The sequence below is a fragment of the Eurytemora carolleeae genome, unplaced genomic scaffold (assembly GCF_000591075.1).
Source record: "Eurytemora carolleeae unplaced genomic scaffold, Eaff_2.0 scaffold2175, whole genome shotgun sequence".
Classification (NCBI taxonomy): Eukaryota; Metazoa; Arthropoda; class Copepoda; order Calanoida; family Temoridae; genus Eurytemora; species Eurytemora carolleeae.
This window is the reverse complement of record NW_019398065.1, coordinates 1-26,550: the sequence shown is the minus strand read 5'-3', so window position 1 is coordinate 26,550 and position 26,550 is coordinate 1. Positions and strand designations below refer to the sequence as shown.

General features: G+C 33.4%; 3 protein-coding genes and 1 long non-coding RNA gene across 6 annotated transcripts; 1 reads left to right on the top strand and 3 right to left on the bottom strand.

Annotated features, from left to right (window-relative positions):
• Positions 1-2,574: 2,574 nt before the first annotated feature.
• LOC111716736 (uncharacterized) lies at positions 2,575-3,233 on the bottom strand. The gene is made up of 2 exons (XR_002768578.1): positions 3,194-3,233; positions 2,575-2,744 (listed from the first exon to the last, which is right to left on the bottom strand). It is a non-coding gene; the product is annotated as an uncharacterized LOC111716736 (long non-coding RNA).
• A 1,085-nt stretch (positions 3,234-4,318) lies between these two features.
• On the bottom strand, positions 4,319-11,712 carry LOC111716734 (venom serine protease 34). Its single transcript, XM_023492215.1, has 8 exons — positions 11,470-11,712; positions 11,181-11,239; positions 9,024-9,146; positions 8,781-8,854; positions 8,635-8,722; positions 8,086-8,164; positions 7,468-7,577; positions 4,319-4,474 (listed from the first exon to the last, which is right to left on the bottom strand). The coding sequence occupies exons 1-8, from the start codon at positions 11,495-11,497 to the stop codon at positions 4,334-4,336; spliced, it is 702 nt and encodes a 233-aa protein (XP_023347983.1). The 5' UTR covers positions 11,498-11,712; the 3' UTR covers positions 4,319-4,333.
• Positions 11,713-12,251: 539 nt separating this feature from the next.
• On the top strand, positions 12,252-21,006 carry LOC111716733 (uncharacterized). 2 transcript variants are annotated; one of them, XR_002768577.1, is made up of 7 exons: positions 12,252-12,343; positions 12,416-12,453; positions 14,220-14,324; positions 18,158-18,295; positions 18,369-18,483; positions 20,111-20,243; positions 20,604-21,006. XR_002768577.1 is itself a non-coding variant. In XM_023492214.1 (6 exons), exons 1-6 carry the CDS (start codon positions 12,400-12,402, stop codon positions 20,980-20,982), a joined length of 924 nt encoding a protein of 307 aa, XP_023347982.1. In that variant the 5' UTR covers positions 12,356-12,399; the 3' UTR covers positions 20,983-21,006. The 2 variants fall into 2 exon arrangements, 1 of the variants encoding a protein (XP_023347982.1); XM_023492214.1 differs by lacking the exon at positions 12,252-12,343 and having other exon boundaries at positions 12,356-12,453.
• A 43-nt stretch (positions 21,007-21,049) lies between these two features.
• LOC111716732 (cathepsin L1) lies at positions 21,050-26,457 on the bottom strand (the record flags this gene model as incomplete). Of its 2 annotated transcripts, XM_023492212.1 has the most annotated exon segments (7): positions 21,050-21,231; positions 22,033-22,153; positions 23,227-23,328; positions 23,980-24,116; positions 25,254-25,376; positions 25,899-26,011; positions 26,310-26,457. In XM_023492212.1, coding segments are annotated over 7 exon segments (889 nt in total), but the record flags the coding sequence as incomplete, so codon positions are not given.
• Positions 26,458-26,550: the final 93 nt, after the last annotated feature.

Sequence of the window (26,550 nt, the reverse complement as noted above, 5' to 3'; positions counted from 1 at the left end):
TTAGTACTAAAATAGAGTCGGGCCGGCGCCCGTTTTTGGGGTCGTGCGGGTCGTTTTCAGACTCTAAAACAGCGTCGCTTGTTCTATGCGGGTATTAAGGGTTTCACTGTATATATGTCCTAAAATAAGCATTCTAGAACATGTTTATATTGTTTTTTAAGATTGGTTATTGCTGGACACTGTGTTTCATGTTGGACATTCTTCAGCATCATGATTGCGGATTAAAAAAAATTAAATATATGTGTAAGTACATTAGGAACCATAACAACTCTGGAATAGGAAGACGACTTTTAGACTTAGTTATATAATATAACTTTAACCCAACAAGATTAAACCCTATCACTACTTGAAAACCAGAATACGCTTAAGGTGAAAAATTGAACCCTCCCCCCCCTCTAAATCATATGTTTAATGTCCAAATATGACATTAGAAAGCTCTTATGCTCTAATATAAGAATTATAAAAAATATTGCAAATTTGCAACAATTTTTTTTAAAATCCAGTTATATATTAAAAATGTTTGCAAAAGAATGTCTAAAAAATGATAAAATATACATTTTTGAAAATCATGTGCATTCGACTAGAAGTACATATTTGACTAGAAGTATATATTCCACTAGAAGTATATATTCGACTAGAAGTATATATTCGACTAGAAGTATATATTCGACTAGAAGTATATATTCGACTAGAAGTATATATTCCACTGGAAGTATACATTCGACTAGAAGTATATATTCGACTAGAAGTATTTATTCGACTAGAGTATTTATTCGACTAGAAGTATTTATTCGACTAGAAGTATTTATTCGACTAGAAGTACATATTCGACTAGAAGTATATATTCGACTAGAAGTATATATTTGACTAGAAGTATATATTCCACTAGAAGTATATATTCCACTAGAAGTATACATTCGACTAAAAGTATATATTCCACTAGAAGTATATATTCGACTAGAAGTATTGTAGCAGGAAAGTGATGTGTTGATCTTTCCTGCGATCATAAATGGGTCTTTTTCCCTCCTTCCATCATATCCAGTTTCTCCCCCCCACCCCTTTTTCCATCCCTCCTTAAATCTAACGGATTTATTCCTGTTTGTGTTTGAATTCTATAAATAACCCAAGCCACGCGAAGAAACCAAAGCCAAGCTGAAAGTTCCGTTATCCCAGAGACCCGGGGGCTGGTGGGCTAGCCGGCCAGCTCACGGGGTACTAGGGTTAAATGCTAGCCCAGGGTGGAGCGAAATCTGGGGAAAAAAAATCAGTTGAAGACCAGCTCCCTTGACTAGAGGTTCCCTTGAAGATTCCCCATCACTCTGAAACATCTTCAATTCATAATAATTATTCGTATAGTATTTTCCTTTAGTTTAGTAATGTTGTAAATAATAATAAATTGTAAGAAAAACCGACTCGTCGAATATTAATAATATGAGTAGTTGCCTTGATTCATTTTTCTTTCATATGTAATAGTATAATGTCAACATTTGAAATATCACAGGTTGCCAACACACAAAGATTCAGACATCTGTAAAAACGATGCATCAATTTTCAATTACGATTTTCAATTTTCTATTTTTTTTTAAATTAGTTTTTGTTCGAAAAAAAACCTTTTAAACTTTTTAAAGGGAGTGCTTGCGAAAAATGAAAGGGGGTATAGGCTTAATGCGATAAAAAAGCGCTTTTGATCGCTACTAATCTTACTTCTATCTGTTGCGTCTATAAGGAGAAAATTGTTAAAGACGTCGCATACCGAAGAACGTAGCGACCATACAAATTGAGAAAATTGCAACATACGACTTAGACCGTAAAAAAAAAAATTTATTTCAAACAAATCATTCAGATATTACAACCTATAGCCATCGATTATCTTTCGCCACATTTATATATAGTTGATTTTTCATAATATGTTTTAATTGTTATGATCTGAGAATTACTTATAAAAACATGTATTCCTGTTTCGAGGATTTTTGGTAATGAAGACAACATTTTCATATTTTCCAGGAATGTTCAAAAACAAGTTGTAAGCTAAATATTATTTTAAAAAACAAAATCAAAACTAGTATGAAATATCAAATATATGCAAATGTGGCGAAAGATAATCAATGACTATAGGTTGTAATATCTGAATGATTTGTTTGAAATTAAATTGATTTTTTTAAGGTCTAAGTCGTAAGTTGCAATTTTCTCAATTTGTATGGACGCCATATTTTTCAGTATGAGACGTCTTTAACAATTTTCTCTTTGTAGACACAGCAGATAGAAGTAAGATTAGTAGCGATCAAAAGTGCTTTTTTATCGCATTAAACCTATACCGCCTTTCATTTTTCGCGAACACTCCCTTTAAAGCTTAACTAATTTCTGCAGATCTAAATTCTGAAATTGTTAACAAACAAATAACAGTTAAAAAAAAATTTACTTAAAAATTCACCTAAAACGGAACTTTTTAAAATTTCTTTGCTTAAAATTGCATAAAACTTACATCCTTTATAGAATTTCTTGTTTAATTTTTTGTTAACTGTCGACGAAGGACTTTAAATATTCGGAAGGTGCCCAGCCCTAGCAATGAGTAAATACAAAATAAATATTTGCTTTAATCTTTCTAATCTTACAAACTTGTCAATTCTTTGTTAAAATTACAATAATGTTTACGGGACTAATGTTGCCCCTCCATTGGCATCAAACTGTTCTTGTATCCAACCACGGTAGAAGGAAACATCAGTATACACTCCATATTTCCCGGCCTAAACAGGGCCAAATTCAATTAATCCTAGAGAGGGGGGGGGGTGGAATTGTGTGCCCCCCCCCATAAATGGTTTTAGAAAAATCGCTCTGAGACGTTTTATAACTTATTTTAAAGAATTTTTTGGTCTTATTTAAATTTATTTCAATCCTTAATTTCATATTTGGCAGAAATAATATGATTTTTAAATTACAGCAAAACTAAAAACTACAACAAACAATGTTTAATTACTTTACAAACTAAATCTAAATGATAAAGTTGTTCGCTGATTTATATGTTCGTTACAGCTGGCTAAACAGCGTAACCAAGGAGTAAGGAAAAGAAGGGAGATATAACTATTAACTAACGTGGTTCGCCCTACCATATGATTATACATTCTTTGCAGAGGGGTACTTTGAATAAGAAGTATATAATAACCTATTCTGAATATTTCTCATACAAATGGAGTACCTGTCTGCAAAGCATGCATAATCATATGGTAGGGCAGGCCACGTCAGTTGTATCTTCCAATTCTATTCCTTACTCCCTGAGTTGAACCCATTTGGATCTACAGGGTGTCCCACGAAACATGACAATAGGAAGACGACTTGAAAGTCGTCTTTGGTATTTGAATTTATTTAAGTTATAAGAAATATATATACTGGAAGTTATTTATGCGTTTTTATTAGAGTCTGACTCACGTCCTCTATAATTGAACATTACTTAGACTTGAAATATCACTTTGTGATAAGAAAAGTTTAAAGTTTACATGTTCAAAATGTTTAATGTAAAAGATATAAAATAAAATGTTTAGTTTCTAAACATTTTGTATTAATAATTATATACTTTTACACAGTATATTTTATATATCAGAAATCAATTATGTATCCCCCCCCTTTTCCCGGAGTTTTTAAAAATGTAACTAAAGTAGATGGGAGAAAAATAATTTTCCCATGTAAAAATCCCGTATTCATCTCGTGAAATAAACTCAAGTTTTCACTGTGTAAAAACTCGGCCCTAGACCCGTGATCAAATCGTCGACAATCACCTCGACAACAAGTGAATTATCACGAGATAATGACGGGTCACTCGTGTGAAATAAACCAAATAATCTTGTATTCTTCACGGGTTTTTGTTTGTTGGGTAGATACTATATGATAATGTTGACCTAAAGAATTTATATTAATTGAGATGAAAACTAAAGATGAAACACTTTTGCCTTTTCTTTATTTCGTTCGTTCATTGTTAGTTAACAACCAATTTCATAAGTTTTTTTCAATCATTCAAAAAATGCATTATTCGTTCTCAAAATGATTGTTCATTTTCAATATATTTTGTTCGTTTTCCCACTAAACGATAATTAAGTAAAATTGTTTGTTCAATAAAATTGTTTGTTTAGTTAAAAAAAATATTGCTTTTGTTCGAAAATATCATTGGTTGATTTCTAAAAATCTGTTGGTAAATTTGTTTGTTCAGTAAATAAACTATCGTTTTTTTTAAGTTTGTTCAAGAACAATTTTAAAGTTTTAGTTTTTTGAGTTCTTTTCTTTGTTTTTAAAAAAATGTTTTTTTTATTTCTCTGAAGGATCTAGTCATTTGCCCATTATTCGCTTATTTCAAAACGCCACCATCATTCACAAACAATGTTGTGCATTCACCATCTATGTGTAAGACCTGTGATACCATCTTGGTTCTAACCTGACATGAATCCTCTCCTTTCACCCCACCAGCACAAACCATACCAATTTCAACCTAAATTAATTACTTTTTCAGGCATTTGCAAACTTTTTTGCTTCAAATTAGTTTTCTACCATACAGTTTTCACTTTTTTAAGAAAGATCAATTCGAATTTTAAACACAACAGAGAAAAAAAAACAAGAAACATAACAGTCTTTTAAAAACGATCAATTTGAAAAAGATCGTTTTAGTATTAAAAAAGCAAATAAGTCGTTTTTTAAGATTTTGTTCGTCAATTCGTTAATGAAGTTTTTCAATTTTTGAAGACTGTTAAAACTCATTGCTAACTACTGTTAACAAAATACATTTTTTGGTTGGAAAACCCTTAGATAAGAAATCCCTTTGGTCAGAAAATATTTGGGTTATTTCTCTCGATAATAAAAAAACATTTAAGACAACATTCATGCGAACTTATCTTCCTAAAATAAATCAAAATTAATTGTCATAAAAGTCAGATTCATCAGTGAACATGTTTATAAAAACGATCGTATAAAAGCTATTGTTTTTTTTTTTAAAGTTAAGAACAAGTGTTTTTTTCTGATACAAAACAAAGAAATATCTTGAAATATTCTCAGCATATTCCTGACTTAAAATCCCATGAGTAGTGAACATCTTAATAACTATCTATATTACCAATCCAACTTTTGAGAAGTATAACAAACTTCTTAAATCAGAATGTTTTAGTTGTATTTGATCTTAGTTGTCAACTTGTCATGGATTTTGTATTTTCAGACAACTGAATTGTCAAGAAGAAATGAAAAAGATTATTAATTTTTCCAAAATTTCTAAAGTTAATTATCATTTTTCATCAATAAGGCTGCAAAGAAAAAAAGATTTAGTTAGGGCAGTGCATAATAAAAGGAACCTCAGAAACACCTTCTGGGGAAAAATGAAACTTCTGGGGGAAATATTCCTGAGAAACTCTTGAGAATTTACGGAGAAACATTTCTCAGAATTTCTCAGGAATTTCTTAGGGACAAATTCCTAAAAAATGATTAGGAATTTCTCGAGACTATGTCTCAATTATTCAGTTCCCCAAAAAATCCGTAAAATTAGTGACCAAGTTCTAAGAATTTCTCAGGAACTTACAGAGAAATATTCCTGACAAATTCTCAGGAATTTCTTAACCCTATCTCCGCTGGGGTACTTGAAAACCAGGATACGCTGGGGGGGGGGTCAATTTGACCCCCCCCTCTAAATCCCATGTTTTATGTCCAAATATGACACATGATACATCATTAGAAAGCTCTTGTGCTCTACTTTTAGAATCTGCAAAAAAATTTGCAAATTTGCGAAAATTGAATTTTTATCGCAAAACCCAGTTTTATAGTAAAAATGTTTGCAAAAAAAATTTTTTCCAAAAAATGACAAATTATACATTTTTGAAAAGCCCTTGACCATGCCATTTCAAATATGCAAAAATTTTTGCAAAATTTCAAATAACCCTATTTTTAATCAAGAAAAACTAAAAATGTGCAAATTTCCTTTCACAGGTTGTTTGCAAAAAATTTGCAATTTTTTTTTCGCAAAACTTGTGCAATCCGTTTCCTTATGTCATAGGCTTTCCAAAAAGCTAAATTTTATCAAAATCTGACAAGTGAAAGTGGGTCAAAACAAAGATTTAGTTTGCTACAGGCAAGAGCAGTCATTCAGGCAGTGTGCCTGAGGACTCAGGCAGTTAGTATTAAAGCCCGGTTTTAGGCCTAAAGGGAGGGCTTTGGGTATGTAAGAAAAGTCAGAAAATTTCAACAGCCTCAGACCAATACTTTTTGAGTTATGTAAAAAAAACTACAGGGGGGGGTCAAATTGACCCCCCCCCCAGCGGGAATAGGGTTAAAATTTTTTTAGCAGTTCTTGGGGAAAAATTCCTGACAAATTCTTAGGAATTTCTTAAGATTTCTTTAGAAGTTCCACAAAAATTTGTAAAATTAGTGACCAAGTCCTGAGAATTTCTCAGGAATTTCCGGAGAAATGTTTTGGAGAAATTCCCAGGAAATTCTCGAAAGTAAGTCTCAAAAATATGATCCCCAAAGACCTCTAGATTGGGGACCAATTATGGGAAATTTTTCGAGAATTAACGAGGAATCATTCACACAAAGTTGTTGTAGAGAAATTCTTCAAAGCAAGCCATCAAAACTGGATAAATTGGGGAAATTCTTTACTTTTCCTGCCTGGATTCAGGCAGAAAGAAAATTGAAACGTTTTTTTAAGCTAGCTGTACAGCAAAAAACACAGCCATGGGATAAACATATGTATCATATTTCTTAACCCTACAGTACACAAATCTAAATTAGTGGGGTAGATAAAAAAAGGCCTATGATAGGCCAGGTACTGTAAAAGTCTGGACGAGCCATCAAAGATGAAACCAAGCTTTTAAGGGATAGGGTTGGGTTGGTTTTGCAGCACGTCACTAAGGCCAGTACAAGGGGTTGGTCTGGTTTGAATAAAAAATGACCCTAGTCCATTGTGACATTGTTCAATTTGCTTAAACAAGGAATAGCAAAAAAGTCATGGCAAACAGCCAAATTCATATCCTGGCAAATATTGGGAACCCAGGATTGTCCAGGTTACTCATAGTTACTCACACAGTTTACCCACACTTTAAATATTTTTCCCTAAAAAGTCTACCCACTCAACTTAGAATCTTAAACCCAAGGGAAGAACATTTCCCTGGCTGCCGGTCCAGGGGCTTATTAGTTATGATCGGTCCAAAATACTTGAAAAAGTTTTTTTTTCCTTAGAAACAGAATTTAATATGAATTTTGGAAATAAAAAATGAAAAAATGCATCTGCAAACTAAAGAACTTTCTTAACTAAAATACAAATGTATTAACATGCCACTATTGTACAATAGTTTTTTGTAAAAATAATATAAACAATTTTGTATCTTTAAAATAATCTCGATACGGAGATAATAAACATCTAGATCTTAAAAAAGTTATGATAAGACATCCAAACAAAACTAACACCAGAGAATGCTGTACTTTTTATAAATAGATAATACTAACATCTTGATAGACTCCTCCAGGACTTCTGCAGGTGTCAAGATTGACAACAACTACAGGAACTTCTAATAGTTTGTTGGAAGAAAATCCGCCAAATGATGTTGCTCCCCAGCCTGAGGTAAATAGGTTCTGAGATGACAATTTCCCAAGAGGCAATTTCACCAATGTGTAATTTCCCAAGCGAAAAATTCCCAAAGGTTATATTATGCCTTCTCCGTAGGCTACAATGGGGGCCGAACACTGCAGCTAAGAGTCACTATGGAGCCAAGCGTTGCGGTTAGAATAGACTTGGAAAGTTGCCACCTGGGAAATTACACAGTAGGGAAATTGTCATTTGTGAAAATACCTGACATCGTTGAATAATATTCTTAGCTTGAAATTGTCAATACCAATTTTATAAAGGTAGGGTTTAAAATTTAATCTAATCAGAAAAAATAGCATTGTATTATACTTTTTTTTCAAATATAGGAAAATTAAGGATTTGAAATTGGTATGTTCTGATGACTCTGAAATATGGATACGTAAACAAATACTTGTTGAAGACAATAAACAGGGTGATAAAAATTAATTTAAATAGTGATACATATTTTATGTTTAGTTTTATCTATATATATATATAACCGTAAACCCAAGCAGTTTTTCCAACCCAACTAGTATCAGGAGCTGGCAAACATACTGGAGTATATTTATTCAGATCAACCTTAATAAAGATAACTAAAAGAAACAATAAAATCTATCAGGGTTTTGAAACTTTTTGCATTATTATGCAAGAAGATAAAGAATGGATATTGCATTCGTCAGTTGTACAAAAGTCATTCTATTCTTAAAAAATGTGTCTCCAGATTACAGATTTTATTCGTTATTGAATCAAAGGACGAACAAAAAAACTGTTGATTTTGAGTTGTAAAACTAAGAAATTTAACACTTTATCTGTTTGTTTGTCTCTTTCTATCCTATAAACGTCAAAACACTTGATCAAGCACAATTTAATTTTTAGCAAATCACAATTAAAATTGAAAAAATTACTAGGAAAAAAATTATTTTTAAAAATTTATCAGTTTTATCAGAAAATTTTGTTTAAAGCTTAGTTTACTTAATAGGAGCATAGTGAAAAAATTGCAATTGGAAAAGCTAAGATTGTACCAGATTAGCTAGGCCTGCTAAACTTACCTTTGAGCTGAGTTTAAGAAGGGTAATATCATTAGAGACATCTTGAAAGTTTGGATGATTTATGATCTTGGACACTGGGAAAGACTTCCTGAAAAGTGTAAATTTCTAAGCAGTTGTCTTTGTACATAATTTTAATCATATCTTACGTCAAAGTTGTTTCAGATGTTGTTTCAGTATCATCTTCTCCAAGAAGTGCTGCCAAATCAGAAGCCTTCAGACCCTTATTTAAATATTTGTAGGAATTAACACATTTTAAGATAATAATTCATATGATTGGGATTAAAATACTTGGTAAAAAGTAAGAAGGAAAGGGGGACAACATCCCCTAAACCCCCCTTCTTCTACCTCCAAACCTTCACAGGTATAATTTGAAACCCTTGGTTACTTACCCCCATGCAATGTGTTGCAGTGATAGCCCATTCTTGTGCTACAAGTGTTGCTCCACAACCAAGAGGCTCAGTCTGACCATTTATAGTTAACTGAAGTCTTACCATCCATGGGTACTCATTAACCTTAAAACAAAACAAATTCAATCTTTTCTTCTTTATTCTAACCCCTGTAAAGGTGACGGGTTCTGAATCTATCTTTATAGAATATAGGGTTGCAATACATGTTCAGAATCCAATTTTTCAAGGCCAGCTCATTGAAAATTATACCTATAACTTAATAGTTTGGGTGCTTAGGGGGTTTTTAAAAAAAGTGAAAAAAAGGTAGGAAAAATGTAACACAAAGTTTTTTGTTTATGACAAATATTAAGATGAGTGATAAGTGGGATGTGTTCTTCTATCTATTTATCAATAGGCTTTTCAAAAATACGTTTTTTGGATCTCTAGCTGGAATAGCAAATAATAATAAATGATAAAAAGTTATGAGATTTAGATTTTTTTTTAAACACAGACAGGTCTTTTTACCCTTTTGTACCTTAACCTTTCTGAATAGAAGCTCTACCTGAGTAGAAAACCTACCTGATTAAGCCAAAAAAGAAACCCTACCTAAGTAAGAAACTTATATAAGTAGGAACCTTACCTGATAGTAGGAACCCTACCTGAGAAGAAACCCTGCCGAAGTAGGAACCCTACCTGAGTAGGAACCCTACCTAAGAGTAGGAACCCTACAGAGGAAGGTAACCTACCTGAGTAGGAACCCGACTTAAGTAGGAACCCTACTTAAGTAGGAACCCTAATTAAGTAGGAACCCTAATTAAGTAGGAACCCTACCTGAGAAGGAAACCTACCTGAGTAGGAACCCTACTTGAGTAGAAACCCCACCTGGATAAGAACCCTTTCTGAATAGGAACCCTACATGAGTAGAAACCCTACCTGAGTAGGAACCCTACCTGATTAGGAACCCTACCTGAGTAGGAACCCTACCGGAGTAGGAACCCTACCTGAGTAGGAACCCTACCTGAGCAGGAACCCTACCTAAGTAGGAACCCTACCTGAGTAGGAAACCTACCTGAGCAGGAATCCTACCTTAGTAGGAACCCTGCCTGAGTAGGAACCCTACCTGAGTAGGAACCCTACCTAAGTAGGAACCCTACTTAAGTAGAAACCCCACCTGGGTAAAAACCCTTTCTGAGTAGGAACCCTACCTGATTAGGAACCTTACCTGAGTAGGAACCCTACCTGAGCAGGAACCCTACCAGAGTAGGAACCCTACCTGAGTAGGAACCCTACCTAAGTAGGAACCCTGCCTGAGTAGGAACCCTACCTAAGCAGGAACCCTACCTTAGTAGGAATCCTGCCTGATTAGGAACCCTACCTGAGTTGGAACCCTACCTGAGTAGGAACCCTACCTGAGTAGNAACCCTACCTGAGTAGGAACCCTACCTGAGTAGGAACCCTACCTGAGTAAGAACCCTACCTGAGTAGGAACCCCACCTGGGTAGGAACCCTACCTGAGTAGGAACCCTACCTGAGTAGGAACCCTACCTGAGGAGGAACACTACCTTAGTAGGAACCCTACATGAGTAGGAACCCTAACTGAGTAGGAACCCTACCTGAGTAGGAACCCTACTTGATCAGGAACCCTACCTAAGTAGGAACCCTAGCTGAGTAGGAACCCTACCTGAGTAGGAACCCTACCTGAGTAGGAACCCTACCTGAGTAGGATCCCTACTTGAGCAGGAACCCTACCAAAGTAGGAACCCTAGCTGAGTAGGAACCCTACCTGAGTAGGAATCCTACCTGAGTAGAAACCCTACTTGATCAGGAACCCTACCTAAGTAGGAACCCTAGCTGAGTAGGAACCCTACCTGAGTAGGAACAAGCCTACCTGAGCATGAACCCTACCTGAGTAGAAACTCTATTTGAGCAGGAACCCTACCTAAGTAGGAACCCTAGTTGAGTAGGAACCCTACCTGAGTAGGAACCCTACCTGGAAAGGAACCCTACCTGAGTAGGAATCCTACCTGAGTAGGAACCCTACTTGAGCAGGAACCCTACCTAAGTAGGAACCCTAGCTGAGTAGGAACCCTACCTGAGTAGGAACCAAACCTGAGTAGGAACCCTACCTAAGTAGGAACCCTAACTGAGTAGGAACCCTACCTGAGTAGGAACTCCTCCCACTATTCTTGTTCCCGGCTTCTTGACTCCACACTTGAATGCTTAAAATAAAAACAACTATATCCTTGTTTATGCACTTTTTGAATCTTTAAAATCCACCATATCAAAGTATATATAGGAAAATTGAATGATATGAAATCAACAAAAGCATAGTTTAAACTTTGGGAAAAATTATGTCAGTATAAGTTAGAAAACTTGTATCACTCAGCCAAAGTTAAAATAAAAGTAGACAGAGTTGATATCTTATAGATTAAATAACTGGTTTATATACCATTTGGAACACATAAACCTATAACCATTATATAAATAACCCATGTATCAAAACCTATAATTGTTATCCCTTCACCATGTGCAGTCTCCCCATCGCCAATTTTTAGTAAAACATATTATACGTGGGTAAATCATTGATAGTTAATAACATGAATGGTTTGCTAATATTATATTATTATATATAACATTTGTTAAATGAACAGGAAGGGCTGACAATTGAAGGGAAACTGATAACAACAGCTGTAAACTTGTGTTCTACACACTAAACAATGTATTTCAAGTTTTATCATTTTAAACAACATCAGTGAATTTTAGTATTTCCATGATAATCCTGCTTTTGTCAGAAATGAAAAAAAATTCTTTAAAAATGCATCAAAAATTATTTAATTATCACAGTGCACAAATATTTATTTAAAACATAGTTGGGCAGGGGGGGGGGGGCTTTCCACCCAGTCTGTAAAGCCCCCTGACTTTCATTTATATGCAATTAAAAAATCTATACCTTCTTTTTGGCTACAAACTAAAATAAAACTCTTTCAAGAAGCTATTTTTTTTCAAATATCTAAACATTGTCTTGCTTTGAAACCAAATATTTAAAAAAAACAAGATTATTATAAAAATTGTTTCTTAAATCTTTTTCGAGAACGATATCCATCCCTAGTTCATAGTCTGACTAATTCTTCATGAAAGTACATAATTGAGTTAAATATTTCCTCTATTTTGAATTTTTTTTTAAATGCACCTGTAACGTACATTTATGATGCAATTATTAGGATTATAACTAAAACTAAATCATTTGTTGAGATATTTAGCCAGAGCTTCAATAGATAAAAAGCATAATATACTTGCATCCGACTTGCAGCCACATAGATAAGGTATGTACTATCTTCTTTCATATTAATGAGACCCAAAATATTGTTCAGTACTAATCATGAACTCTAACTTAGGCATTATCTTAGCTGTGTGTATTCCTGTATCAATTCAAGTATGTTTTTTTTTTATATAACTTAAAAAACTGATTGCTTTAGATTGCTCAATCTTCTTTATTTTTCCAATTTTAAAACATTTTTTTTAATATATAGTGTAAATGTAGAGGATTGTCAAAAAGAGGTTACTTCTTTCAAATTTTGAAGTATTATTTGATAAAAAGATCTAATTAAAGGAAGTGACCGGCAATGTATGGTGGTTGAACTTAGATTGCTGTATTGTAGAGAAATTTTTTATGATTCATTTGAAACATATATAAAACTCTTTTAAATATCTATAATTACTAAGTCGACGTTTAAAATCATCAATGTGGGTGGGTACGCAATGAGAATTGGTTTTTTAAATTATTAACAATGACCACAAAAATGAGACAAAAATTCTATAGTAAACTAATCTAATGTTTCAGAACAGGTTGAGAAAATAAAGATTAACTCTTATCATTGAAAATAAGCAATATTATTCAATTATCAGTTTATATAAATCTTTTATTATTCACAATATTTTTTGCAGATTTTCTGGAATTTTTAAAGTAAAGACGACATTTGAAGAATTTGTAGAAATCTGCGAACAAATTAATAAAAAATAAGAAATTCAATATAATGATGAAAGCAAAATAATTGATTCTAACATTGATTTGTTGATACATTTATTTTAAGAAATATGTTCCTAAACATCTAAAAAGTTTACATTAGATTTTTTTATAATATTTATTGTCGTCATTATTAAATAATTTTAAGAAACCAATTTTTAAAAACGCACTAAGGGTTGAAAAGAATTCAGTATTAAAAAGCCAAGATTTCCATTCGACTCTTCTGATCGAATGCTTCGTGCTAACTAATTCCCCTATGGAACTCTGGGGCAAAGATTGCCAAAATAAATGCCATTCTCAAGATAAGAAAGAGGGTTGAATTCCTCTGACCCTCTTTACTGTTACTCCTTTCTCCAGCATCAATCCTTGCACCCCGCGGCCAGCGGGTGGTATCTCTAGATTAGAGGAGATTTTCAATACCCTTGTTCCCCTACCGCTATGTATTTAAGGCTGCAGAATACCTGGAGTTCAATACCCTTTTTATTCTGCTTTATTCTTAGATTGCATCTGTAATGTGCATCATTTCTCCGACTGGGAGCAATGAACTCATTTGAGATTATGTACATGTATTGTATTGGTATGAACCCTGGTTAGGTTCACAGTAACCACCCAAATTAATGCTTTTGAACGTCGACTTTGCGCTCAAATTCAGTAATGATAGCTCTTTAAAAGGTTTTATATGTCCCAAATGAATCCTTTTTCCTGAAATACTGTAATCTCAGTTCAACCACCATACATTGCCAGTCACTCCCTTTAAACCCTAGAAAAATGGATGTACAAATTTGTCTCTTTAGCTAATATTTATCTTTAAAAAAAATTAATTTTTTTTGTACCTTTTGAAACTGTGCTTAAACCAAATTTCAATTACAAAGGAAGAAAGTTCCAACCCATGATTTGGCCCAGACCTGAGTGACAAGTTAAGCCCAAAGTTACCTTTTTTAACTGTTTTGTTTTTTAATTAAGGTCGAAAAGTAAAAAACACACACACAGTCAAAAAATAAGTAACTAGGCTCGTTGTGATGAATATGTTGGAATTAGTTTCTTTAATTGATGTTTACTATCGGCACAGGAAGAGTTACTAAACCGTTGATTATAATTTTTGTGATCAAATCTGACACCTTGTGTCAGGTTGGGAACATAAAGCAGGGTTTGAAACTTTCTTCCCCTGAATTAAGATCCCATCTGAATGTGCCCCTGGAAGTTGTACTCTTGAATCTCCGTTCTTCTTTCCTACCTGTCCTTCTATATGCACAAATGAGCCCACTATAGTTTGCACCCAGGTAATTCAGAATATTTTTAATCATTTTTTTTTTCTTAAATTATAATGCTACTGATAGTGACATCTCCTATGCACTAGATGGGAGGGGTTGGGGGGTGGCACAGGGAGCCCTCACTTCTTCCTTAGTTTAATTAACTGGCTATGTAAGGTAGTTAAATTAAGTATGCAGTGTTGTGGACAAATTCTTTAGGATGCATTGATGCTATGATATTCTCTTATCATGTGCTTGTGCATATTGTTTTATTTTTAAGAAAAATAAGAATATCCCTAATTGCTCAGCCTAACCTATTCTTTTCGATAGATGATGACTAAACTAAAAATTATAGGGTTTTTTTTGTAAAATAAGGGAAAATTCTATTTACAAACAGGAACAGAACATTTAAAAGTTAAAATGAAAGGTACTTGAAGGTTTATCTGCGACATTAATATAACTTATGGTTAACTCTACCTGAAGTTGTGAACATTACTGACTTTCTGTGATAAATTTACTTCTTGTTTCACTTAAATGTTCTTTCCAAAAAATGCTAAACAGTCGATAGAAATTGCAATTGTGTAAACAAATTTTGCCTATTCTTGCCTTGAAAGATAAATCTTACAAACTTTTTTCCCGGTATTTAAACTAGAAATATTGGTCTAATTTCTTGGTATTTACTCTAGACATATCGGTCTGATCTCTTGGTATTTACTCTAGAAATATCAGACTAATTTCTTGGTATTTACTCTAGAAATATCGGTCTAATTTCTTGGTATTTACAGAAATATCAGACTAATCTCTTGGTATTTACTCTAGAAATATCGGTCTAATTTCTTGGTATTTACTCTAGAAATATCGGTCGAATTTCTTGGTATTTACTCTAGAAATATCGGTCTAATCTTTTGGTATTTACTCCAGAAATATCAGACTAATCTCTTGGTATTTACTATAGAAATATCGGTCTAATCTCTTGGTATTTACTCTAGAAACATCGGTCTAATTTCTTGGTATTTACTCTAGAAACGTGGGTCTAATTTCTTGGTATCTACTATAGAAATATCGGTCTGATCTCTTGGTATTTACTCTAGAAATATCGGTCTAATTTCTTGGTATTTACTCTAGAAATATCGGACTAATTTCTTGGTATCTACTATAGAAATATCGGTCTGATCTCTTGGTATTTACTCTAGAAATATCGGTCTAATTTATTGGTATTTACTTTAGAAATATCGGACTAATTTCCTGGTATTTACTCTAGAAAAATCGGTCTGATCTCTTGATATTTACTCTAGAAATATCGGTCTGATCTCTTGGTATTTACTCCAGAAATATCGGTCTAATATCTTGGTATTAACTTTAGAAAAATCGGTCTGATCTCTTGATATTTACTCTAGAAATATCGGTCTGATCTCTTGGTATTTACTCTAGAAATATCGGTCTAATTTCTTGGTATTTACTCTAGAAATATCGGTCTAATCTCTTGGTATTTACTCTGGTCTGATCTCTTGGTATTTACTCAAAAAATATCGGTCTGATCTCTTAGTATTTACTCTAAAAATATTGGTCTGATCTCTTGGTATTTACTCTAGAAATATCGGTCTAATTTCTTGGTATTTACTATAGAAATATCGGTCTGATCTTTTGGTATTTACTCTAGAAATATCGGTCTAATTTCTTGGTATTTACTCTAGAAATATTGGTCCAATCTCTTTGATATTTACTCTAGAAATATAGGTATAATCTCTTGGTATTTACTATAGAAATATTGGTCTAATTTATTGGTATTTACTCTAGAAATATCAGACTAGTCTCTTGGTATTTACTATAGAAATATCGGTCTGATCTTTTGGTATTTACTCCAGAAATATCAGACTAATCTCTTGGTATTTACTCTAGAAATATCGGTCTAATTTCTTGGTATTTACTCTAGAAATATCGGTCACTAATTTCTTGGTATCTACTATAGAAATATCGGTCTGATCTCTTGGTATTTACTCTAGAAATATCGGTCTAATTTCTTGGTATTTACTCTAGAAATATCGGTCGAATTTCTTGGTATTTACTCTAGAAATATCGGTCTAATCTTTTGGTATTTACTCCAGAAATATCAGACTAATCTCTTGGTATTTACTATAGAAATATCGGTCTAATCTCTTGGTATTTACTCTAGAAATATTGGTCTGATCTCTTGGAATTTACTCTAGAAATATCAGTCTGATCTCTTAGTATTTAATCTAGAAATATAGGTCTAATTTCTTGGTATTTACTATAGAAATATCGGTCTGATCTCTTGGTATTTACTTTAGAAATATCGGACTTATTTCCTGGTATTTACTCTAGAAATATCAGTCTAATATCTTGGTATTTACTTTAGAAAAGTCGGTCTGATCTCTTGGTATTTACTCTAGAAATATCGGTCTAATCTCTTGGTATTTACTCTAGAAATATAGGTCTGATCTCTTGGTATTTACTCTAGAAATATCGGTCTAATTTCTTGGTATTTACTTTAGAAATATCGGTCTGATCTTTTGGTATTTACTCTAGAAATATTGGTCTAATTTCTTGGTATTTACTCTAGAAATATCGGTATAATCTCTTGGTATTTACTTTAGAAATATCGGACTAATTTCCTGGTATTTACTCTAGAAATATTAGTCTGATCTCTTGGTATTTACTCTAGAAATATCGGTCTGATCTCTTGGTATTTACTCCAGAAATATCGGTCTAATCTCTTGGTATTTACATTAGAAATGTCGGTCTGATCTCTTGGTATTTACTCTAGAAATATCGGTCTAATCTCTTGGTATTTACTCTAGAAATATCGGTCTAATCTCTTGGTATTTACTCTAAAAATATCGGTCTAATCTCTTGGTATTTACTCTAGAATTATCGGTCTGATCTCTTGGTATTTACTCCAGAAATATCGGTCTAATCTCTTGGTATTTACTCTAGAAATGTCGGTCTGATCCAGGGGGCGGAAACGTCATGTGTGTGTGTCTGTACCAAAAGAGTGTGTGTCAGTTTACTGTACCAAAGGTTTTTACTGTAGGTTTATACAGTACGTAAGAATCTCGGGATTTGTACAGTCTAGGAGAGTACATTTGTTTATTGTTAATTGTTTACTTAAACATATGTTTAATATACATGTAATATATTATTTACATATTTAAGTCAACACTATAAAGCCAAATTTTCATGCAAAGAATATAATTTTATTAAAGTTTACAATAAACTACTCGTCATTCAAATTTAATTATAATCGACGACATTGTTCTACAATTTCCTTGACTGTAGTCATATTGTGTGTCTGTACCAGAAGAGTGTGTGTCAGTTTACTGTACTGGTCTGCAAAGCAGTGCGACTGGCTTTCTCTTGCCGGACCAGCGCCATTTCCTTTCCCTTTATTCCTGTTCCCTGGTCTGATCTCTTGGTATTTACTCTAGAAATATCGGTCTAATCTCTTGGTATTTACTCTAGAAATATCAGTCTAATCTCTTGGTATTTACTTTAGAAATATCAGTCTGATGTCTTGCTATTCACCCTAGAAATTTTGGTCTGATTTCTTGGTATTTACTCTAGAAATTTCAGTCTAATCTCTTGGTATTTATTTTAGAAATATCGGTATAATCTCTTGGTATTTACTCTAGAAATGTCAGTCTGATCTCTTTGTATTTATTCTAGAAATGTCGTTCTAATCTCTTGGTTATTACTTTAGAAATATTGGTCAATTTCTTGATATTTACTCTAGAAATATCGGTTTAATTTCTTGATATTTACTCTAGAAATATCGGTCTAATTTCTTGATATTTACTCTAGAAATATCGGTCCGATCTCTTGGTATTGACTCTTGCTTATTTCAGACAAACAAGGAATTACCTACATGCACTGGAAACTCAGTTTACAGAACACTTTCTTCTTTGAGTGCAGAACAAGATTGCCAAGACTTGTGGATTAGAAAACAGAAAGATTATGAAGCATATTCTTATTCAACATTTTATGTAAGTTACAATGACAAATTTTAGTTTTTAATGTTTTACATAAATTTAGATTAATTTAATCAATCATGTTTAGAATCCCCTGAGACAGTTAATGACTTATAACTGTATGCTTTATCAAAACTGTGAGCTTGAGAATGAGAATTTGAATCCTCCAATGCTTGGCAAACTTACTGGACGACGAAAATGTGGTGAGTTTAACCCTATTCCGGTCGAGGGTAGGAGGGGGGTTCCTTGGACTCCCCCCTGACGTTTTTGGAGATAATTCAAAATGCATTGGTTACAGTCTGTTTAATTTTTTTACTTTTCTTTTACATGACCCTCACTTTAGGCTCAAAGCGGGGCCATTATACCTACTGCCTGAATGCCTTATTTTACCTTTACCTGATTAAATCTATATTTAGACCTACTTTGGTCATCAGGTTTTGACTTTTTATAGCTCTTTGGAAAGCCTTGAACAAAATTGCAATAAATATTTGAAATTGTTCAAATGTGCAAATTGTTTTGCTGATTATTAAAGTAGAGCCCAAGTGTATCAAATTTTATAGATTTATCATAATAAGGAAATAGATGGAGGGGGGCCTGGGACCCCCCCCCCTTAGACTATATTTTGGGTAAACCATTCTTATCAGATTAGATATATATGTATTATCAGAAAGTGAAGAATACGACATTTGATGAATTCTTTCGATGTATGGCTTATTTAGGGTTTAACTGTAGCATCTAGTGAATTTCTAGCTTTCTCATGAAAAATGTCATTTTATTTCAGATTATTATTACTCTGTTGTTTGCAAACTCCTTAAGCCAATTTTTGCCAACATTTCTTATTACTCTGTTTTACTTCTCTGTTCTTACTTTAGTCATATTATTGAGATTTTTTTTTTAGATGGTTTGTTCGAAATCTCCATAGATAAATAAATAAACATAGATAGCTTATGTACGCAAAATCACCAAGAATTGTACAGTCCGCGAACTCATACTTCTAGGGGTCAAAGTGTACTTCAATGATAAGCGGGGTGATTTGGTGTTTTAATGGATATTCAGAAGTGAATTCATATTGACGAGAAATGAAGAATGACATAAGGAGGACTAAACTAACTTAAATTTCTCTCTACAGAACTCATGTACACCACAAGTACTCAATGACATAAGAACAGCCAATGTTCACAACCGACCTAGTTAATCTACAGGGTGTCCCACGAAACATGACAGTATGCAGGACGACTTGAATGTCGTCTTGATTTGTGATATAATTTGCTGCGTTTATTTGTCAATCTAATTTTAGAAGTGAATTTCTAGAGATAATAATCACAAAATTTCCCTTGTCCTGCCATTTCCAAAATGTGGTCTGCCTTTTTTGTGCTTTCAATATTGCCCGAGATTTGAAGAATTTTGTTCAGATTTCGACAATTTTGCTTTTATTTAACAAAATTTAAATCTGAACCAAACTCTTTATATCTCCGGTAATATTGAAAGCACAAAAAACGCAGACCACTTTTTGGAAATGCGAGGGCTAGGAGAATTATGTGATAATTGTTTCAAGAATCATGCACGTTAAAGTAGATAGAAGACTAAATGTCACAAATAAATTCAAATACCAAAGACGACTTTTAAGTCGTCTTCCTATTGTCATGTTTCGTGGGACACCCTGTATATAATAGGAATATCTTTAAAACATCTCTGTACATTTATATCTTTCAAGATGAAAAATGTCGTCTTATGCGCAATCTATCTTTATCTATGGAAATGTCTGGTAACTGCTATCTTTACCCGGCCAGTATTTTTTTATTGGGAAAAAAACTAATCATATTTATTCAGTTCCACAGCCAAAGTGTGAATTGCTGAGCTTAAAAGAGGGTCCTTTAGTATCACATTGGTCAACTTGCCTACCTATAGTTGATGTGTACTCTGAACAAGCAGATCATGGAACAATTTGCTTCCGTTCTTTTCAGTTAGTATTTTGAATATATTATAACTTATGGTTAGACAGAGCAATTAGGATAGCGTAGACAAACTTTGTGGTTTTTTAACACTGCAGTCAAAATACAATCTGGCAACCATGTCAAGTTGTTTTTGGTCTTCTGGCTCCACAAAAATCTGCAGTGTATAGCATATTTCAAAGTTGTTTTGTCAACAAGTTAAGTTTAATTGCACAAATTAAGAGTTAACATTAAGTTTCATCCAACTTGAAGAAGATAAAAACTTAGAAAACGATCAAACGCTGCAGCTTTTTATGGGACAAGCTGATGGCAAAAGAAAATTAAATGTTAAAAAATTGATTGATAACATGGTGAAATGTTTAACTTCGTAGATGTGCAGAAGAAGAAATGCTCAGGAAAGAAATGCTGACCTGTGAGCAAGGGACCTGGACAATAAATAACTTACCAATCAACCCAGACGAAGCAGATAAAGACTGCAAATGCCCAAACCTGAAAGTGTCTGCTCAGCCTGGGACTAATCTAGCATGCACTACTCCTGTCAATAAAACCACTTTTGATGAGGGTGGGAGAGAATACTATATCCTCGGTGAAGATGGCACTCAGAACACATGTATCCTTTTTTGTGATAGTAATTTCTATGGATCCCTTTCTTGCTCTGCCAAAGATGGTAGACTTGGCTGGTGGCTAAATGATGACAACCCAGTCTCTGATAGCATAAGCTGCAATAATGGCTTTAATGTATTTAAATAAAAATAATAAAAGTAGAGAATTTTTTGTCTGGATCAATCACGCCAGTTTCTTAGAAAAAAAGACAGTGTGAATATAATCATGTTTATTTCTTTAAAACAAAGGCATCAAAGAAAAGATGTTCCGAGTGGGTACGAGTTGTCGAAGAGAACAGCACACATTCCACAAACATGCTGAGAAGTGACACCGCCATCAACACAAGCATTTCCATTCAGAGGGGTGTTGTTAGTTCCACACAGAACACTTGACTCCCTAGTAATGAGGTTGCATTATGGAACTGATTATTCTTTATCAAATTTTCAAAGTTTGTTTCTTTGGAACCTGGGACCGACTTTAATAACTAGAAATGCCTACCATCATTTTAAATTTGAATCACCAATTTAAATCCTTCCTTAATATTTAATTTTGGACTGGTGGTTCAAATTTGAACTGGCAGGAGGTGGTTGCTCAAATTTGATCATTATCCCAATAGTTATAGACCTTTGAAATTTCAAACCATTAGTTATAGCGGATTGAGTTTAAAATATCAAATGTTAATAACTGACACAGTTTGCCTTACCATAAGATTATACATGCTTTGCAGACGGTACTTCATTTGAATAAGAAATATTTGTCTGATGTACAATTACCTGGTATACAATAACCTATTCACACTATTTCTCATACAAATGGAGTACTGTCTGCAAATCATATGATAGGGCAAACCGCGTCAGTTGTTCATTCTATTCCTTACTCCCTGCTCATTACCAACCTTTGATTCATCCAACAGGGACAATTAAGTAAAACTCTCACAAAATTGGTCTTTTGAACCCTTGGTAATGGGATATTCCCTTAAATTCCATTTACAGATTTTGTTTATAATTTACAACTACTTTATAGGGAAGTTAATTTCCTGAAAAAAGTACTTATTCAGAATTTTACTGTGTTTTAAGATGAAATGCGCGAACTATTTTACTTAATTGTACCAAAGGACATAAAGTATCTTACCTTCCCTCTGATGGGGGAATCTTAGGTCGGCTATATCGATCAAAAGGCGGTAAAAAGTATTATTACCTCTTGACTTTAATATATCCTCCAGTTCCTGTATCCCAACCTTCACCAAACATTGTTCCCCAGGAGTTCTTTATCAGCCAGTAATCACCCTCTGGAGCTGTTCCATATCCAACCAGTTGAACTAAAACAAATTGTTAAAAGTAGCTGTTCCATATCCAACCAGTTGAACAAAAACAAATTGTTAAAAGTAGCTGTTCCATATCCAACCAATTGAACTAAAAAAAAATGTTAAAAGAAACTGTTCTGTGTCCAACCAGTTAAACTAAAACAAATTGTAGAAAAGGAGCTGTTCCGTATCCAACCAGTTGAACTTAAAAAAAATGTTAAAAGAAACTGTTCTGTGTCCAACCAGTTAAACAAAAACAAATTGTTAAAAGGAGCTGTTCAGTACCCAACCAGTTGAACTAAAACAAACTGCTAAAAGGAGCTGTTCAGTATCCAACCAGTTGAACTAAAACAAATTGTAAAACAAAATGTTGTTAACCCTATTCCTGCTGGGGGGGGGGGGTCAATTTGCCCCCCCCCCTGTAGTTTTTTTTACATAACTCAAAAAGTATTGGTCTGAGGCTGTTGAAATTTTCTGACTTTTCCTACATACCCAAAGCCCTCCCTTTAGGCATAAAACCGGGCTTTACTTCTAACTGCCTGAGTCTTCAGGCACACTGCCTGAATAACTGCTTTTTCCTGTAACAAACTAAATCTTTGTTTTGACCCACTTCCACTTGTCAGATTTTGATGAAATTTTTGATTTTTGGAATGCCTTTGACATAAGGAAACGAATTTCACAAGTTTTGCGAAAAAAAATTGCAAACAATCTGTCAAAGGAAATTTGCACATTTTTAGTTTTTCTTGATTAAAAATCAGGATATTTAAAATTTTACAAAAATTTTTGCATATTTAAAATGGCATGGTCAAGGGCTTTTCAAAAATGTATAATTTTTCATTTTTTGGAATTTTTTTTTTTTTGCAAACATTTTTATTATATAACTGGATTTTGCGATAAAAAATTTAATTTTTGCAAATTTGCAATTTTTTTTGCAGATTCTAAAAGTAGAGCACAAGAGCTTTCTAATGATGTAACATTTGTCATATTTGGACATCAAACATGGAATTTAGAGGGGGGGCGGTCAAATTGACCCCCCCAAGCATATCCTGGTTTTTTTAAATCTATGGATTGTTTTAAGATTAAAGTACCTTGGTGATTAACTTCAATATTTTCATTGTAATCACAGCCATCAAACACCCCCTCAAAATATAGACCCCCGTCAGAGGCAGCCACAGTGGTAGCCAATGGACCTGTAATAAATTTTACTTTAGTCAAGTATTGATTTTCTTTTTAAAGGGACTGCAAGCGTAATTCATGTGACTCTTCATGCAAAGAGGACAATGCCTGATTCACAATGGTACCCTTAAAACCTTTGTCTGATCAAGTATGAATTAGATATCAATAATTATAATTTTGGATACTCATTATTTTCGATTCCAATTTCTCTACAAAAGTGACTTACCCATTTCTACTGCAGGAAAATTAACAGAAACTAGGCTTTTAGGGCGCTTCGCGCCCATCTTCTATTTAAATTGTTCTTTTTGTTTACATTGTAAAACAAAGAAGAAACAAATTTTGCAGATTTTTAAAAAAAATATCACGGATTTTCAAGAATTTAATTTTTTTTGCAAAATTAAAAACCTTTAAAATACATTTTTTTAAATTTTTATCATTCATAAACCTTCCCTGTGGTCACGTGATGTCCAAAAAAAAAATTAGTGCCCGATCAGTTCAGCCGTTTTGACGTTTATTGGATACAAACAAACAGACAAACAAACAGACAGACAAGCCAAATTTATATATAGATGATGATAATAAAAACAATATAAAATTACAAATTGTCATCTTTGCATGAATGGTAACAAAAATTATACGTATGATTCCTTTAATAAAAATATTACCAACGTTTGCAAGATGGTACATAACAGAATCTAAGTCATTGTGAGGTAGAGTTTCAAATCCCATAACAACAGCAGTAGCAGGAGTAGTTGTTGCATCATACTTACAGGTCTCTCCATCATCACCCCAAGGTACATCACTGTAAATCAAAAACAATATTTAAAAAAATATTATATTTTTGTAAATATCTTTGTAAATGGTTACATTTTTAATCTGTTACATATCTTTACAAATCAAAAATGTTTGATGGAGAGAAAAGCAAAACATTTTTCCTGAATCAATTTTTCTAATTAAAACCTGCAGGGTTTCAATTATGTATCCTAGAATGTTTTCAGTGTTTCATAATGTTAAACAGAAAATTTCATTACATCAAATAGTTTCTGTTTTTAATTTTTATTATGTAAATTGAAACTTTCTAGGGGCCAAATTTAATGAATTAAATAGGTCGCTAAACTATAAATTTACCCAGCTGGTACACATCCTGACTCAGGAATCAAATTTCTCACTTTGAGATGGTGATTTGAGGTTTGAACCATTATTGCGGCAATGAAAGGCTGAGTGTTGTTCTTGATGAACGATCATTCTTCCACAAGAACGAAAGGAGCTATCAAGAACGAACCCATTGTTCCGAAAAAAGAACGAAACGCAAAGATGCATTCTTAAGAATATTGGAAGAGATACGGAGAAGATCGGAATGAATTGGATTGGATATTAGCTTAAAAGAATGTTTAAAATCAGGAACTTGTTCTTATTATCAAGAACACGTTCTAAGTCAGAAATGCATTTCAAATCAGGAATGTGTTTTAAATCATCTAGAAATAATTAAAAGACCCCCCCCCCCCCTACTCTAAACCAGCCCCCTAATTCCTGGGCCTACCTCTTCCATGAGGGAGGGGAGATTTAGGTTGAAAGAAATTGTTTTCTATAATTTATGTATATATATTTTTAATATTGATTATGAAAATTGATAATTTTTTTAATCTACCTATTGTACACCCCTTTTTTACGATAAACCTGGATCTTAGCACTTACATGCATCATACATTTTAAGGACTTTATGACCCCATTTTCCCCCCAGGTTCACAAAAAATATACGTTGCTCGGCCCTTACATCAACTAAGCTTATAATTTTAACCCTAAATTTTAAACATGTAGTTTAAAGCATATTTTCGGCCGTGAGGAAAATTTTATTATAAAATTGTCACCAAGCCCATTACTAAACCCTGATAGGATCAGATGCTTTTAGAAAGATGAACCAAGGGCGATCTATTCCAACCTGGTATAAGGGTAATCTTCTTCTTTAACAACTCCAAACAGAGAAGTATAAGTAAAGGCTAGCTGAGCAATGGAACCCATACAGCCACCTGTTCCTCCGCACTGAAGGGGGTTTCCGGAACAACTTTAATAAACAGAATATAATCTCATTAAAAGTAATCAATTTAAAGAACAATTGTATTAAAGGAAATGAAAAGAGTAATTTTAAGTGACCCCCTATGCAAATATAGCAGTGCCTGATTTACAAGGATACCAGCCCTTGAAACCTTAAAGTCATTATTCTGACATGAATAAGTGTTTATTATTGTTGGTGTTATAAATAGGGAATTGCCATCTTTCCATGGACGGATCACATGAGAATAAGCTTACAGTTTCTTAAAGTTTGATAAAAAAATGACAGAGCTGATTTTAAAACTAGAGAAAAAAAACTTTATGTTCTTATGCAATAAAAGAATAAAGAATGCAAAAATATGCCATCCTGCAACTTTTAACTGCAATAAACGCAAGAAAATATGCAAAATAAATTAGGTATATTATTACTAGATAGTTTCTAGATGGGCAGGTACTAATATTACATTTGTTATATCCAAAGAACCAAATTTTCAACATTTTTTTGAACTTCTTGATTTAGGATTGATAGTTGAACCTGACTAAATGTTGGACCGAGATTTCTTCTAGTGGATGGGACATGTCATTCAACTTTGCGTAAGAAGCAATCTGGGAAGCAGCAGCAAAGGCCCAGCAAGAACCGCACATACCCTAAGGGAATTTTTTTTTTACTTTTTGTTACTTATTATCACACTTTTTTAATGAACATCAGACAAAAAACTTCAATAGATGGCATGCATTAAGTTTTTTTTGTTTTTTTTTCTGTACCAGGACCTGGAGCCCCAGTTGAAGAATAACAGTTGTTTCTTTTTTATTAAAACATATTATTAAAACTTTAAATGGTACATTTGGGAAGTTGCCGCTTTGTAAATTGCACATTTGGGAAGTTTTCACTTTGGGAAAAGCCCTTTGGGAATGTACCTAACATTGTTGAGCTTATTTGTCTTACCTGATCCCGAACCTCTGTAATAATTCCTTTCTCCCTCCAATCAACAGACTCAGGAAGATCAATATTAATATTCTCCTTTTTTGCCATTGTTGGTCTTTTAGTACCAAACGGTTTATAGCCCTGAAGATGGGTTTGCACAAACTCATCCCTGAAATGGATAATCAAGATTAGAGAGCTGAGGTAAGAATATTGTAACAGTGGGCGAGTTTTGTTGATCTTTTACGATCAGCAATTCAAGGAT

Bases quoted from the DNA above. Each gene is read 5' to 3' on its own strand.
- LOC111716734 (XM_023492215.1), bottom strand. From the start codon at position 11,497: ATGGTTATAGGTTTATGTGTTCCAAATG. The intron at 11,240-11,469 runs GTATATAAACCA...TTTTATTTTAAG, and splicing joins AGGTTTATGTGTTCCAAATG to CATTCAAGTGTGGAGTCAAG. The intron at 9,147-11,180 runs GTAGGGTTCCTA...TTTTGTTTTAAG, and splicing joins TGGGAGGAGTTCCTACTCAG to GTTAATGAGTACCCATGGAT.
- LOC111716733 (XM_023492214.1), top strand. From the start codon at position 12,400: ATGAACTCTAACTTAGGCATTATCTTAGCTGTGTGTATTCCTGTATCA. The intron at 18,296-18,368 runs GTAAGTTACAAT...AATCATGTTTAG, and splicing joins ATTCTTATTCAACATTTTAT to AATCCCCTGAGACAGTTAAT. The intron at 18,484-20,110 runs GTGAGTTTAACC...ATATTTATTCAG, and splicing joins TACTGGACGACGAAAATGTG to TTCCACAGCCAAAGTGTGAA.